This window comes from Seriola aureovittata, chromosome 15 (assembly GCF_021018895.1).
Source record: "Seriola aureovittata isolate HTS-2021-v1 ecotype China chromosome 15, ASM2101889v1, whole genome shotgun sequence".
Classification (NCBI taxonomy): domain Eukaryota; kingdom Metazoa; phylum Chordata; class Actinopteri; order Carangiformes; family Carangidae; genus Seriola; species Seriola aureovittata.
This window is the reverse complement of record NC_079378.1, coordinates 1,015,737-1,031,633: the sequence shown is the minus strand read 5'-3', so window position 1 is coordinate 1,031,633 and position 15,897 is coordinate 1,015,737. Positions and strand designations below refer to the sequence as shown.

At 44.5% G+C, this 15,897-nt stretch overlaps 2 protein-coding genes across 2 annotated transcripts; both read right to left on the bottom strand.

The window, feature by feature from the left end:
- Positions 1-281: 281 nt before the first annotated feature.
- Positions 282-6,617, bottom strand: serpinf1 (serpin peptidase inhibitor, clade F (alpha-2 antiplasmin, pigment epithelium derived factor), member 1). The gene is made up of 8 exons (XM_056397474.1): positions 6,412-6,617; positions 5,130-5,190; positions 3,977-4,172; positions 3,242-3,397; positions 2,439-2,642; positions 2,168-2,307; positions 1,867-2,077; positions 282-839 (listed from the first exon to the last, which is right to left on the bottom strand). Exons 2-8 carry the CDS (start codon positions 5,187-5,189, stop codon positions 589-591), a joined length of 1,218 nt encoding a protein of 405 aa, XP_056253449.1. The 5' UTR covers position 5,190; positions 6,412-6,617; the 3' UTR covers positions 282-588.
- Positions 6,618-7,961: 1,344 nt separating this feature from the next.
- Positions 7,962-15,656, bottom strand: serpinf2a (serpin peptidase inhibitor, clade F (alpha-2 antiplasmin, pigment epithelium derived factor), member 2a). Its single transcript, XM_056397452.1, has 10 exons — positions 15,356-15,656; positions 14,335-14,532; positions 13,072-13,140; positions 12,711-12,945; positions 11,900-12,043; positions 11,733-11,775; positions 11,064-11,209; positions 10,414-10,556; positions 9,477-9,681; positions 7,962-9,260 (listed from the first exon to the last, which is right to left on the bottom strand). The coding sequence occupies exons 3-10, from the start codon at positions 13,123-13,125 to the stop codon at positions 8,746-8,748; spliced, it is 1,485 nt and encodes a 494-aa protein (XP_056253427.1). The 5' UTR covers positions 13,126-13,140; positions 14,335-14,532; positions 15,356-15,656; the 3' UTR covers positions 7,962-8,745.
- Between the last annotated feature and the right edge of the window lie 241 nt (positions 15,657-15,897).

Here is a 15,897-nt window from a genome sequence, read left to right as displayed (position 1 = left end):
GCTGTTGCTAAGGAGGAAAGTTACTGTAACTGAGTGAATGAGATTCAGTCAGAATTGTTTTCTCCTGATAATATCTCGTTATCTCAGGATAACGACATCTGTTATCTTGACATAGCTGAAGAGAAAACACACAATGAAAAACTACAGAAACGTGACGTCTGCATGAGGATTGATCTTCTGGAGAGCAGGAACATCCACTGATGATCTAATGGTTTGTAGCTGACGACTGATTCTGAACCTTCACATCTGGCAGGAAGAAAACAACATGTCTGAGACACACCTGGTTTCATTGTCGTGTTTATTTCTTTGAACACAAATGACAATATTTGATTTCTTTAAAAAGACAGTCCTTTGGTGAGTCAGAGTATCACCAGTGTGTTTGAGTTTCGCGTCAGATTAACATGATCACGCCGACGTGTTTCAACATGAAAAGTAACAAATCATGTAAAATCAAATCAAATATCCTCACAGACGTCTCCCCCACAAACGCAACGCAAATACCTGACGTCCCTCCCAGGACCTGCTAACAGTGTGTGTGTGTGTGTGTGTGTGTGTGTGTGTGTGTGTGTGTGTGTGTGTGTGTGTGTGTTATATCCTCAGGTCCTTGGGGTTGACCACCCTGCCGATGAAGAGCAGCGCCCCTGACGCTTCGTCCCGGATCAGGTAGAGGAAGGGGCGGTCCACTGTGTATGACAGGTGACTGGCTGCTGAGGTGGCGCTGGGGTACTGGTTCCCCTCGGGCGCCGTCTCCATGACAACTTTGTGATTGAGGCTGACGAGCTTGGCGGCCTGAGCTGAGATCTTCTCCAGGTCCGGGTTGTCTAGCCATTCAGAGAGACCTGCAGGGAGGGAGGGAGGGAGAGCAGGATACAGATGTAGATATGTCAATAAAAGAAAATACTGATGACTTTGCAGGTGCCAAATAACGTTACGTGATGAGACGCGTGTCGCACTCTAATAAACAGGTAAACAAATGTTGCATCACATTGAATCTATTGCCTCCTGGGCCCCTCCCAGTGGAGAGCTTCGGGGCTCATACATCTGAGAGGAGACCCAGAACCCGATGGACGAATTACATATCTCATCTGGCCTGGGAACGCCTCAGGATCCCCCTGGAGGAACTGGAAAAAGTTGCTGGGGAGAGGGTCGTTTAGACTACCTTGCCACCTGGACTGGACTAATGGATGAAGAAGTTGAAAATGGACGGACAGCTCGGACTGGACGGACTCAAGAATTAACTTCCCCTCCATGTTCAAACATATAGAGGTGATCCCATTTGCAGATGATAGCACGCTTTATTTAAGTGTCTTTTCTGAGTCTTTCCAGGTCAGCAGCTTGTTGTTCCCACCTCTCCTGTGTTTCCAGGACACTGGTCTGGATACAAACATCACTCTGCCTCAGTGTTTTGGTTCTGGTCGACTCTGGGCATTTTAGAAAAGTTCAACTCTATAGAATAAAAACTCAAAAAGTTGTTTTCTACTCCACTTCCACTGAACAAAACAACTTCCATCGGTTTCTTTACAAGTTGCCAGGTCTTGAACAGGAAAAGCGATGCATGGAAACACATCACTTGGGACATCAACTACTTGTGCACCAGTGTAGAAGCGACTCAAGGAAAATACCTGTCCAATCAGAGAGGAGTATGAGTTGTAGCTTCAGGCTCATGAGAGACAAGAGTGAATCTTTTACTTTGAGTCAACAGGAGTGATTCAGCTTCGACCGCCTGCAGGTGTGAAATCTACCTCAAAGCTTAATTGGTATTTGAACAAATAATATCTCTATCTGTTCAGTGTTGGTGCTTATATTTGCATGAATATAAAGGTCATTGTTTGTCAGACCTGGATTTGGTTCAGGTTGAGGACTCACCCAGGTCGCTGAGCAGCGGCAGCAGGTCTGAGGAGTAGCTGAGCCTCAGGGTGGGCAGAGAGAGGGACACCTGGGTAGGGAGGAGCGTCATGGAGAGGTCCTGGACGAACTCAGCAGTCAGACTCTCCTCCAGCAGGGTCATGTTGGCGGTCACTTCATCCGGCAGGAAGATGAACATGCTGATGTCGTCCTGCATCTGGATCTGAGCGATCTGGTGGAGGAAATCAGTGTTCAGGAGAGACCTCAGAAAAACGTTCTCCATCAAATCAATACTTGTAGTTTACCTGTGGAAAACACTCACCGTGCAGCTCAAATCCGAGTCGGCTCCCATCTTCACAGGGTAGTTATCCTGTTTCATCATGGAAACACGCACAGGTACCCCGCCGTCCACCTGGAAGTTCTCCATCACTCCATTCTGACCGAACCGAGTCACCCACTTCCCTGTTCACAAACAGAAGACTCAGTCATCACTGACATCCATGCATCCTCAACTCTATACTTACCTCAGTCCAGTTTTAATCCAAGAAGCAACTTCAACACCGTCCACCAGCAGGAGCAAGAATTTGACTCACCTTTAAAGTAAGCGGCGCTCACGGCGTTCACTCCAGCGTTTCGGGAGAGGGCTTTGGCCAGGAGGCGCTGCACCTTCCCGCCCGTCTCCTGAGTCACCCAGTCGTTGATTTCTTTCACATCTTTGGTTCCTCCCTGCAGGGCCTTGGGACGAATGCCATACTGCTGCTCCACGAGCGTGAAGAAGTCCTGCTTCAGACGAAGTCCTGAAAACAGCCGCGCAAATTAGTAATAAATAAAAAAGTAATAGGAATTATCGCATCTTGTTCCTCTTTCTATGACACTGGACTTTTCAGCCGACCTTCAAGCGTGGCTGGAACAGGTGGAAATACTTTAACATTTCGATGTAGCTGGATGACACATCAAACGAACTGCTTAGTATCACACAGTGAGCGGCCTGAGCCCTCGAGTTTTTCCTGAGCTGGAGCAGCTCTCACCCACAGAATAATTATATCTGGAGTTCAAAATCATTCAAAACATTAATGAAAATAATGAAAACAAAAACTCTGACTCTCAACAGTGTCACTTTACGTTTTACCTTTTTTAATTGTCCATCATTTTGTCATTAGCCACAGAAAATAACTTGAAATATTCCACAGTGTCTTCAATGTCTTTATTGCACCTGCTGACTGCGAGATACATTCAGTTTCCTCTTATAGCCAACATTATTTATCTGTCTGGTTTTGTTTCACTAGGAAAAAGCAATGGAAGTCAGCCATGTTTTTAGTTGGAAAAAAGTCTTCACTATAATTGAGACACATAATTACATGTGATTTTTCCCATGGCCCAACCCACATGAACTCACGTCGTGCCAGGTAGATGCGTGCGGCGGTGCTCAGGCCTTTTCCAGGCGTCCTGACTGAAGCCAGCAGGTTTTTCAGGGTGGTGTGGAGCTGAGGATCCTGCAGGGTGTGGTACCTTAGAGCCCTGAACAGCTGCTGTTCAGCACGCTCAGACCCTCCTGTGGGAGAGGAGTGATCATGTTACGTAAACTGAAAATTTACATATTTTGATGTGCATGGTGATTTTTTTCTTTCTCCCAAGTCAACATCTGTTTTGTGGCTGAGGCAAACTGAGGAACCAGGTCTAATATGTAAATACAATTTGTAGTTTTTCACTTAGAAGTGGAAGTGGAAAAGAAGTGGAAAAGAAGTAGAAAAACACGAACCTCTGACATTAAAATCCGTTCTAAACACCTTCTGCAAGGACCCAACCCTTGAGAAAGACCCAGTCTGAATCTTTAGTCAGTAATCATGAAAAACGGGGTTAAACTTAGTGTCTGTGTATAATTTTCTTCTGCTGTCATTCTGACAGAGAATCAGTATATTTTGAAAAAGAAAAGAAAATTAACACGCCACATGTGAAACAACTAACAATGTGACGCCGCTGACCACCTGATACCTGTGGGGTTCTTTTGCGGAGCAGGAAACAAATCTGGAATAAATTTCGACCGGTTTGGCCGAGGGGCCCGTACACACCGTGGCGGCTAAAGCCAAAAGCACCATTTGGGTTTTAGTTTCTAGTGTGTTTGTGTCTTCACCCATGGACAGCTGAGTCAGCGCCGCAGACACACTGATGGGGGCCAGGAAGATGTTGGTCGCAGCCTCGCGGCTCGCCAGAGCACGGAACAGGTTGTAGCCGAAGTCCGAGGTGGCGGCGCCCATCTTAGCCATCGGTGTGGTGAAGAGCTCCACATGTTCCTCCTCGCCACCGGTCTCCTCGCCTCCGGTGTCCGACTGCAACCGATCAACAGAGACAACAGTCAGCAGACCCGCTAAACGTGTTAGCACAGCTACAGAGATCCAGCTGTTTTTACTTAATCCGGTATCAGGTGATTCTGTGCTGGAGTCCTGTGTGTCAGGAAAACCAGTGAGACCAGTCAAATACTGCTGCTGGTTTATAAAGCCCTGCAGGGTTTAGGTCCAAAATACATTTCTGATTTGCTGCTACATCCTGAACCATCCAGACCTCTCAGGTGGTCTGGTTCAGGTCTGTTTACTGTCCCCAGAGTCAAAGTAAAACCTGGAGAAGCAGCTTTCAGTTTTTATTCTCCATGGATCTGAACAAACATCCAGAAAACCTTTTCTACAACTCAATATGTTTAGTTGCTGCTTTTCATGAAGTGAAGTTTGTGACTTTTAATTCATTTCATTCTCTGCACTGTAGGTTTTATTCTCCAGTTTGTGTGTGTTGTAAATCTTGTCATAACACTTTTATGTCTGATGATGTTTTTATCATATTCTCTTCAATAACTTGATCATATTCTCCTTCTTGTTTAGGACACTTTGTAACATCTGTCCAGGGACGACAGATGAAAATAGCATTCTGGGTAATAGTGTTTATGAAACTGTCCCTGTTAAATCAAATACTAGAAAAAAATACTGGTCTCTGATTGGCTGACTGGATGCCTCTGAGTGGCTGTGTGGACACATCAAACAAAGTCCAGGTCAACAGTTCAAACACTGTTCCAGATCAATGTGTATTGACCTGCAGGTAACCATAGCAACAGCACAGATGCTTCAGGCGAAGTTAAGTAACTGTTGACACGCAGCAAAGGTGAACCAGCAGTGAGCAGCTGTGTTGTTACCGAGCCTTTAAATAAATCACATCTGTGAAGATTTACGTCTTCAGCAGGAAACACTGGCTCTCTCTGTGGATCAGTCACAACATGTGGAGACAGGTGACGTGGATACCTGAGCCTGACAGACGCTCAGCACGACTCCAAACACCAGCAGGACAGTGGTTAGCTTCATCCTGAAAGACAAACACAGTGAGGAGGAGGAGAGAATCACAACCTCAGCAGCAGCTTCATTCACTGTCACAGAAACACAAAGTTTCCTTTGTTCCTCTGCACACATCTGGACCTGGTTCTCAGACCACACACACACACACACACACACACACACACACACACACACACACACACACACACAAACCACATGCCTGATGGGAAACCCAGACTGTGTCGTCCAGAAACCTCAGAGCTTCAGTTTCTTTCCAAAGTGTCTCGATTATTTCACGTCATTGAAAAGAGAGTTCAGAGGATGAAGATTAATGACGACTTTACTCTGATTCTGCCTCCTCCTCCTCCTCCTCATCATCATCATCATCATCATCATCATGTGTCACTCGCTGGGTGGAAATATGAAGAAATACACACAAAGGTGCAGGTGACACATGTTAGATGAAGAAATACACACAGGTGAAATGAGACAAAAGCCACAGTAAAATCAACGTGTAACCACGGTAACAGTAAAGTGATGACTGTGAAATGTGGACTCCTCGTCTGTCTCTTCATCTGTGAGGTTTCAAAGAGTGAACAGGACTGATGGAGACCTGCAGAGTCCTGCAGATGAGCAGCTCACATGTGTCCTGCAGGAACTTGTCTACCAGGAATGTTTCTCATTGGCTGCTCTCAGATCACATCAGGGATCAAAAGTGGAGGTCACGACCCTGAGATTATTCCACAGCACTGCAGACTATTGATCTTGGCTCCAAACTCTCTACAGCCTCTAATGACCTCAGAGGAATCTGAGTTAAAAAGTCAAACACATACAACGACAGGAAATCATTTCACCTGTTCACCAGGTTGATTTCACACCAATGGAATAATGTGGTGGTTATTAATGTGACGGAGCTCCGAGCTGCTGTGAAACCAGGGCTCTTATATAAAGCTCAGTGGAAAAGCTCCAGCTGGGATCGAGCTTCTCGGCGCAGAGACGCAGACTGAGCTGAACTGGACTGAAGCTGGTTCACAGACTGGAACCAGAACCGGGATCAGTCCGAACACAACGTGTTTATTACAGTAGAAACAGACAGAGTCCGTGTCTCAGGAGCTGTGAGGGTTTTAAAGGCGACACTTCAACCTGATGAGACAAAGAGCTGCAGCACTGAACTAACTGTAGCTGCGTTCATTCAGTTACTGGCACAAAACAAAAGAAGCAAAAGTTAAAAGTTAGTGAGGAAGTCACTCACCTCTCCTCTGCTCGCGACAGTCCACGTCTCTCTGTGTCTCAGTCTCTCTGTGTCTCTGTCTCTCTGCAGATGAGACGACACTTCGCCCGGCCGACGCCTCCTGGCTCTGCGCCCACAGCGGCGCGCGTCCAGCTGCTGCCAGCAGAGCGTCGGGAGCGCGCAAGTGAGACAGAAGCTGCTGAATCCAGGTGAATGAAACTTTACAGTCAGAAGATCTGATCTGATCTGATCTGATCTGATCTGATCTGATCTTGAGGTTTAATTGAACCAGAACTTCTACCGATTCTTCTCCCAGGTTTTGGACCAGGCAGAGCATCACGTGCTCACATGCCCCTCATCTGATAATTTTTAATCCCATGTGTCAATATTTAGGTTGATGTGAGCGGATTAAACATTAAACCTGAGACTCAGGTCAGGGAGATCATTTCATTATTTTTCCTCTGCAGCGTTTTAAACATTTAAAAGAAACTGGTCCTGGTGGTGGAGCCCTACAGGGGTCTCTGGGACCCCCTGGACCTCCTATATAACTCTGATTTATTAGGTTCCAGGTGCATTTCCCTGGTAGCTGTCCTTAACGTGGAACCACCTAAGAAATCCTGAAGACATGTCAAGATCCTCTAAAGACACATTGTAATTCTGGAGTACCGTGGTGGTCTCCAGGAACCCCAAATGTCCCCTGGAACCTCCTAAAAGATCCTTAATTGGTTTTGCCTTAGAACCCCACAGAGATCCCTAGAAACCCCCAAAGAAACCCCTACAACACTGGAACCACAGCAGGGAACCCAGGAGCTCTGTGAGGGTCTAATGGAACCTCTGTTGGACCTGTGGAATCTGTACAGTGTCATCTGAAACTCCCTAAGGTCTACTGAGACCACCCATGGAAACCTCTTTGTAGAACCGCTTATCCCACATATTAGGACGCCAACCTCCCGCTGGTAGCCCACTAAGGACATCTAGAGGTGCCTGAGGGACCCATGGATCCACTGTATGGACAACTTCAGCCCCCACAAGGACCTCTACACAGAAATAAAGAATCTGTGAAATTTTCCAACTTGTTAACCCTGATCTGTGCCTGTCAGGCAGCACTCACCTCCTTGACTGTGTGCTGGCAAACAAGCTCCACCAGTCAAAGGGTTGAGGTTTTACGTAATAAGAATTAGATTAAGACAGTATTTTGGGACGTCCTAGCAGAAGAGGTAAGGTTTGTACACAGCCTGAGCAGGTAAAACTCAGGGCAAAGGAGCCTAAAGTAGCAGAACAAACATGATGGCTTTGTTTTAGGGTTGTCCATCCATTTGTACGTCTGTCTCATTCGCATGGACACGATATCTCAGTAACACCTTGACTGAACCTTTGACTGGTCAGTCTGGAAATAGGTCTCATATAAACAGAGGAACAGTTTAGCGGTATCTAAGGATACAAGACAAAGGGGTTTAATTTCTGAGAAGAGCTGGATTTTCTTCTACAAGTGAATCCACATGAGAGCCTGAAGTCCTCCAAACAAATCCAAAGTAATTACTGTAACTCTCTTTCCCACAATACAAACACACTCTTGTGTCAACACTTTATTTTCCCTGGCTGAATATGAAATTAAAATCATCACATTGTTGATAAAACATCTTCCAAGAAAAAAAAGACATCATCATCACATCATAGCACACAACTTGTTGGGAGGAATACTGCTTTTGTTTATGACACAGTCTCATGTTTTCTCAGTGTATGTACAGTGTAGTTCTTGCATCAGCATAAAGCCTGAAATTCACTGACAGGCCTCATATATCCTTTATACACACTCACTGAACACTGTATATTAATACTTTTATCACATCAGAAAGCTGATAGGTTCATAAAACATCACCAATCTGGTAAACCCGAGGTTTTAGTTTTTTAAAATTGTTGAGTCTTTCATATAAAACTGAATACAGATCACTATAATTGTAGTGCATTTGTATTTTCCCATGTTTAAACTACAATGCCTTCTGAGCAACACAAGACCAAGGGGTTCGTCCTCTGTCCTACGACTGAATTTACTTTCCAGGAAACGTTTGACCATTTGGGAAATTTGCTTATTCACTTTCTTGCAGAGATTAGATGAGAATAAACAAATGAGATATAACGAGATAATTAGTGAGCTTTGTTACCTTTGGATAGAGCCAGGCTAGCTGTCTCTGCCTCTGTTTCCAGTCTTTATGCTAAGCTAAGCTAATCAGTTGCTGGCTTTAGCTTCGTATTTCCCGCACAGACATGAGAGTGGGATCACTCTGAACAAGAAGGAGAACAAACGTTATTTCCCAAAATGTCGAACTATTCCCTTAACGAATAAGATTTCACTCTTCAGGCGGGGACAGAGTCGTCTGGTTTGGAGCAGGATCTGTCTTCTGTCTTCTTCTGCCCGTTGCCTCCCTCCAGTTCATTTAGACTGTGTGGCTGCTCTCTCTCACCAAAGGGGGCGCTGCACGACGCCATGCTGCTGCATTCTGCTGACTCTGTCTTGCTGCTTTGTTTGCTGTTTATGTCTCTTTCCCTGTCACTGTCCGTCGTAGGTTGGTCGCTCATGGTGCTGTTGCCAAGGGGACCGTCGTTGAGCATGGGGTCGTTGTCAGGGGCGGGGTTTGTAACGATGCCCATGAAGAGAGGGGCCAAGGAGGCGTCATCGACAAGGGCAAAGATGAAGGGGGAGGTGACTGAGAAGAGGGAGACGGAGCGCATGGAGGTCACAACCGTGGTGGCGGACGCCTCCACGCCTTCCTCACTAAGCTCTACTGTGCTGGCGTGGCGGACGCCCGTCACCCTCAGAGGCTGGTCAGAAATCCCAGAGAGGTTAGGACCCGAAAACAGAGAGCCGAGGCCTGATGGAGAGACCCAGAGAGATGCGAGAGTTACAGACTGAAGCACAAGATACATTCCCCTGATTGGCACATTCATGGTGATCTAAGGTCAAATCATATGATACTACATCATGTATGATGGTGCTAGGCTGCTTGAAAGTGAGATAATCACCACCATGGCGTCCATGTAATTTCTTCCAGACATCCATTCTGATTCAAAGAAGATAATATTCTCACCCATGCTGGTCAGCGCCTCCTGGAGCTCCTGGCGGTACTGCAGCTTCACCTTCGGTAAGTTGACTTGCATTGTTTTCTCTTGAGGTAGACGTCTATAGAGGTCGGAAATGTTCAGTTTGGGAAGCACTGACGACACGTTTTCCTTGCCTGGCAAGGGCAGGACAATTAAGAAACTGGTGTTTCCCTTGAACGGAAAACTGGCAACCTGGACAAGAGAGAAAGACTTTCTCTTATTTTGTTTTGATCTTTTATATGGACAAATTCTCAACACATTGACGATAGGAACACATAGTGGTTAAAAGGTGAAGGAGAAAAGGAAGAAATTAAATAAAAATACAATAAAGAAATTATGGTATGAGTCATAAAGTAAACACATTACTTATTTAAAACATGGCCACTGAAAACACTTGTTTATGATTGACTGTATGGTGAAATCTAGTTAACAGGGGCAGCAGGCTAAGTAAGGTAAGTTAGCTCTCAAGATGGGATCTGAAGTTGGGGTGAGGAAAACTCTCATAGCCCCAGGTCTCTTCCCAGTTAGACGTGACCAGAACTCCTGATCCTGATCTGATGTCAACAGAACCCCAAAATCTCCTCTGGGGAAGAGACCAGCTACCCTGCAAAGGAAACTCATTTTGGCTACTTGTACCTTTCTTACAATGTCCAAAGCTCACAACCACAACTGGGGGTCTGAACATTGGAAGGCCAACTGACAATTTCGATATAGCTTCTGTTTTTGTCTGTGTTAAGTGACAATGGTTTAAGATCAAAAATGTCCAAAAAGATTAAATCCAGGATGCTTATGAACTCGTTTTCAAGTGAAATTGATTTGTAGGGGAGATTAGTGTTTGAAAGCCTTGATGGTGGTCTTCGCTCCGCTTGTGAAAACAGACAGTATCTGAACCATCTCTGATGTGTCCAGGAATGCCGGTGTTACCTGTGCCTCCAGCTCTGGATCATCCAGCAGGCGTAAAGGGTAATGGACAGACTTCATCATGTCCACCGACACTGAGTTCTGGCTGTCCAGGTAGAACGCTCCCTTTGAGGTCACTTGGGGGTCAAATCGAGTCTTCCATTCACCTGACAAACACAGAGAGGAGCAAGAGGGAATCATTAGGAAGTTGAAGGAAGAATTTGTTTTGAACAACCTGAATTCATGAGCGACCTTCCACTGAGTTTGCCTTTGAAGAGGTCCAGTAGCACTTCACTGGATGAGCATTGGATTGCTCTTGGTGGGCCTCACCACCTTTACTATTTGCAGTGTTCATGGACAACATGTGAAGGAGCTGCACTCGTCTGGAGAGTCTCTGGTTTGGTCATATGAACATGGCATGATGATGTTGACCTTCTGGCTTGGACCATGGTCTCCAATGTGTAATGAAGGCATTTGTAGCAACTGTGAAGATTGTTCCCCAGCATGAAACCAAGATTCTTCCCCCAGTAATGATACTGCTCAGCCCAGTTGGTGGACAACAAGCTCCTCACATGGAGGACTTCAACAGTCAGCATACACTTACTGCAATGGGGATTGTTTCATTATGAAATCTGAACCAATTTACAGAGATGTTTTGGGGTCGAAGGATTCACCTTTGAAGTACACAGCGTTCATGAGCATAAGCACCACGTCATGTGGAATACTTTCCAGGAAGTTGGGGATGTGACCGTTGGTGACATTCTCCACCCATTGGTTGACTTCTTCCACAGAGACCAGAGGGACGGGCTGTGATCGGTACCTGAAAAAAAATCACACCTTTTTACTTCCATAACATTCATGGCACATAAAAACATTAGACAACAAAAAAGAGTCTATCAGTTGGTATAAACGAAGTAAAAACTTGCTACTTACTACCTGTACTATCTTTTCAGACCATGCCATTCCCCACATGACCAGCAGCCGTCACTGCAGAGCTTTCACACCCAAGCCACCACAGCTGTTGTCCATTTAGCAATCATCTCCCCAGTGTTTACAGCTCAGCTCTTCCTCACTCACTAGTTTGTCATTGCTTACCAACTGTGGTGAACCAACCTTTAATCTTATCTGCCTGTCTTAGCTTGTTTGACCAGCTGCCCGCCTTTAGCCTTTTGAACACATGTTTACCGTTTTGGTTCTGATCTGTAGTTCCCAACCTTTACTTGAAATGAGTAAAGACAGTTTTGACCTTTGACATTGTCATTCATTGGGACATCCAAACTCTACATGTCTACTTCAACATCTACGTCTGCATTCAGTGTTTATGACATGATTGTAGTTGATACCTGGCCAGAGAGTCCTCAACAAAAGACAACTTCACATCAAATCCTGAAGAGATATAAGAAAAGAGAAAAGGTGGGTAAGATGAGTTTTACACAAAAGATGAGGTAAGATGAGTTTTACACAAAACGTCTTATAAACCGTCTCAAGTTCAACACTCGTCAGCACGCACCTGGTCTCAGGTACATGCGTGTTGCCACATCCAACGACGTCTTGCTGAAATGAGGTACAAGGCTTCCTAGTATATGATGGTAACATGGCACACCGTGGGCATGAAGGCTCTTCAGCAGCAGCTTCTCCGTCTCATTGCGAGCACCTGAGAAAAAAATTCCACCTGAGCAAATTGGTTGTAAAGAATGTACATGAATACATGTGGAACAAACACCATGCAACATGAACAGCTCCACACGACTTTACATGTGCAAAGATTTCTTGATGTAGAGCTTCTTTTCCAATTGATTCAATGTTGCGAGAATCAGGGGGCACACACAGGAAAGTAAAACATTTTTAACCTTTTTTTTTAAATCACGTGCAGAAAGCATCTGGCAGATATCTTGGCGGGCAACAAGCGCGGCCATGTGTTGCTATTGTTATTTCTGGTAAGTAATGCCATGTTTGATTTGGGACAACACTAATCTGTCAAGATATTTTGACTAACTTCTAACTAGCAGTACAAGTCAACAGCTCATATTTAATATGTTTTTTGCCACACTACCCGTGGTTGGTTGCTCAGTCCACCATTTTGGTCCAGACTGTAATGTTTTAACAATTGAATGGATTGCACTGAAATCTGGTACAGACATTGGTGGCAATCAAAGGACATATCCTAATGATTTGGGTGATCCCTTACAATTCTCTAGTGCTACCAGCAGGTGCACATTCAGTCCTGGATGCTGCTGAATGTGGACCTGGAAATCAAAGCTGCTTACTCTTGACGCTAACTTTTTATTCTGATGAAAGACTAAAATTAAACTCAGACTGACCTAAGGTGAGCTGAGCGAGGGCAAAGGCCAGGCTGAGAGGTGATAGGATGACATTCGGCTGCTTTGGACCAATTGGAAGATTTTCCAGGAGCTGTAAACCCAGTCGCTCTATGGCGCCCCCTATCACCCGGTGTTCCTCACGGCTGAACACCTGCCCTCCTCTACAGCCATGAACCGTGTCCTCCTCTTCATCTACAGAATCGGAAACATCAGGAGCTCCTGGACTGGGCTCCTCCTGAAGACAGAGGAACAGGCAGGGATCAGGTTCTCAAGAACACAGAGACATTAAAGAGAAAGACCAAATAAAGAATTCCTCTTTAGTGCTTAAAAAGTTAGTTTACTAGACTGAGGTTCTTCTTACAGTCAGTCCCAGGTGGCAGAGACACAACAAGAGAAGAAGAAGACACAGCTTCATTTCCAAACAACCAGCCTGGAAAACACAGAGAGACAACATCGTCCATTGTAGCATGGAGGCTGAAACACATTACATGTTTTTATCTAATGATGAGATGGAGCTCTTTTGTCCACTACATGGTTGATAATGGAAATTTGTCTTTGGCAACCAGCAACCAAAGTGCAAATCTTAGGTTTAATCAAACTTCTGTTATCTACACCCTGCAGAAACTTTTTCATTGGTTATGTCTGAGGACTCTGGGGCAACTCAGATTGTGACTTATCCTCAAATTCAAAATAGAAAATGGCTCTTTACATGAGTGACAACCGCCCGGATACAGGTATTCCACGATGACAGCCACAACTAGATTTCCTAACTGGAGAGTTTTGGGGGAAATAAGGGTTGAGTCGCCCAAATTTAGTCCAACAACATAACACGAACCAATACAATACGTGCACATGAAGACATCCTAGCATTTTAGCACACTTATATTAGCATGTTAGCATGGTATGCTAGCATTAATCTCAAAGTAGGTATCTCGTCATGAACTCGAATGTTGAATAAGTAGGATTTTCCCTTGTCGGTGTTGCTGGAGGAAAAGTCATTTGGTCGCCTTTGTTAGTAGGATTCCTCCTCTGGGGGTCAGGAGTGTCTACACCAAATTTTCATGACCATCCATCCAATATTTGTCAAGATATTTTGGTCTGGATCAAAACGTACAGTTCCACCACTCTGGTAAAAACCTCCAGAGCAGACGATATTTGACTTCTGTACAATAATACTGTATAATCTGTCATTGTAATGGTGTCTGTCAGTAGGTTTAGAGTCACTTGAGGTTTCAGATATGGCTGCTGTGTTTACCGGGAGACTAAAGGTTACTGTTTCAGAGCCTTTTTTTGGCTGAGCTGTAATACACTGAATACACAGAGCACACAATTCACTGAACTACATGAACTATATGAGTCCAACACCACTGTATACGAGAGATAAGCTTCATGCTCATATATATGTGTATATATATATATATAAACTTACTGCACCTATGGCTTGAAGGAGTTGCATCATCATTGTCTGAGTGCAGCTCTAAACTTTCTCTATGAATCACTGTATTTGTGTAAATTACAGATTATTTAAGCAGCGCTGCAAATGACTGGCAGCAAATTTTCTCTGCAGAGACTCAGAACGCGATGGAAGAAGGTTTTGCTGAAATGAAAGACGGTCCAAACTCACCTGGCCTGTGTCTGACGTGGTGACAGACGATGAGGAACAAAAGGGATTAAAAGAGGAGATGAATAAAATAAGAGTAAAGACAGATATGGCCAGTCTTCTCTAAGCTGGACCACGTAGTGCCTGGACTCAACCACCGCCGCCCCCCTGTTGGCTGGTTAATAATCCACCCTGGATGGATCATGGCTGTGTCGGTGGTCACTACACAATGTAAAAATAAAGAGACAGGCTGCCTGTTAGACTGTTTCTGTGGTCAACGGCTTTGGTTTCACCATCTAAATACCTGGTGGTGAAGCCACATTGGAGAATTAGCTACAACTGAATTGATTCGTTAGCTATAACTCCCATCACTGATCAGATACTACGACACAATAAACTGTCTTTAGCCAAACTGTTTACCCCAAAATACAGAGTCAGCTCACTTAAAGGAACACTCTGTCTCCTTGTTACTCAAATATCCAGAGGCCCACTCCTGTCAGCAAAACAAACAAACTGATGTCAAGTTAGGAGACAAAAAGTTTCCTCTGTATCTCAGTCATGACAAAGTCAAACATACAATTTATGATCTCTAGTTCAATTACAAACTACAATTATTAATTAGATTTAGTAACATAATTTATAAGACCATCTATTAATCTGGATTATATTTATAATCACTATATAGTTTAGTAATAAGAATGTGTGTATTATGGCAGACATTTGATGTGATGCCTTGAAATCTTGACCCAGCTAGTCCGAGATTGTAGTTAGGACTTAAATACAACAAAATCATGTATGAAAATTTAAATCTTAGTGGTCCTTCTTAATTTTTCATCAGTTTTACTGTTGGACACAAACTTCCACACTAAACCTGTGAGTAAGATTGATAATAAAACTAATGAAACTACACAAAACAAATCAACCAAACAAATCTAAACTCAACTAGAAACCAAAGCTGATGTAAACAAAATAAAAGCAGTTTCACAGCGGACTGAAAGTGAGTAAATGTTTTGTGCACTGAGCCTTCAGGGCACTCTACACATACATTCAGCAGAGAGAGTGGGTGTGTATTTGTCCTGTTCGGACTGCCTGGTTCCAGCTTTACGCCCCCACAATGCACAAACAGGGTCCTTCCTCCACCTCGGTTCACTTTGATCCTCCCGGTTTCAACACAGAACCCCAACAGTCCCTGAGACGCACTGTGAAGCATGTCAGTCTGAAATCTGGCGGCGTCCACACTACGATGAATCTGTTTATTTACTCAGATGATGTCCTGTTCCAATACACATTCAACAGACAGAAGAGCCGAGAGTTCAGAGCTTCTGCGGGATTAAACACGTCTGCTGGACTCCTGGCTTTGTCGCACCAGATGATGATGTGTAGTTTTACATGGTGGTTAAAGTTAAGGTAAAAGCAGGGAACTTGCTGTGCTCTCACAGTGTTAATGAAAGAAAGAAAAAACATCCAGCTCCTCCCACACACTCTGCTGCCTGACTTCCAGTAAAAACAGTCAGATTTTGCCAACAGCGCACACACAGACACACACATTCATACACGTACCCTCACTCTGTAAACCAGTGTTGAATC

What these genes read in the sequence shown, in the direction of transcription:
- serpinf1 (XM_056397474.1), bottom strand. Translation starts at nt 5,189, where the DNA reads ATGAAGCTAACCACTGTCCTGCTGGTGTTTGGAGTCGTGCTGAGCGTC. An exon ending in ACTCGGATTTGAGCTGCACG is followed by an intron (nt 2,078 to 2,167) that starts GTGAGTGTTTTC and finishes TTCCTCCACCAG; the next exon opens with ATCGCTCAGATCCAGATGCA. An exon ending in GCCGCTGCTCAGCGACCTGG is followed by an intron (nt 840 to 1,866) that starts GTGAGTCCTCAA and finishes CCCTCCCTGCAG; the next exon opens with GTCTCTCTGAATGGCTAGAC.
- serpinf2a (XM_056397452.1), bottom strand. Translation starts at nt 13,125, where the DNA reads ATGAAGCTGTGTCTTCTTCTTCTCTTGTTGTGTCTCTGCCACCTGGGA. An exon ending in CCTCGCTCAGCTCACCTTAG is followed by an intron (nt 12,044 to 12,710) that starts GTCAGTCTGAGT and finishes TTTTTTTCTCAG; the next exon opens with GTGCTCGCAATGAGACGGAG. An exon ending in GTTGAGGACTCTCTGGCCAG is followed by an intron (nt 11,210 to 11,732) that starts GTATCAACTACA and finishes ATTTTTTTTCAG; the next exon opens with GTACCGATCACAGCCCGTCC.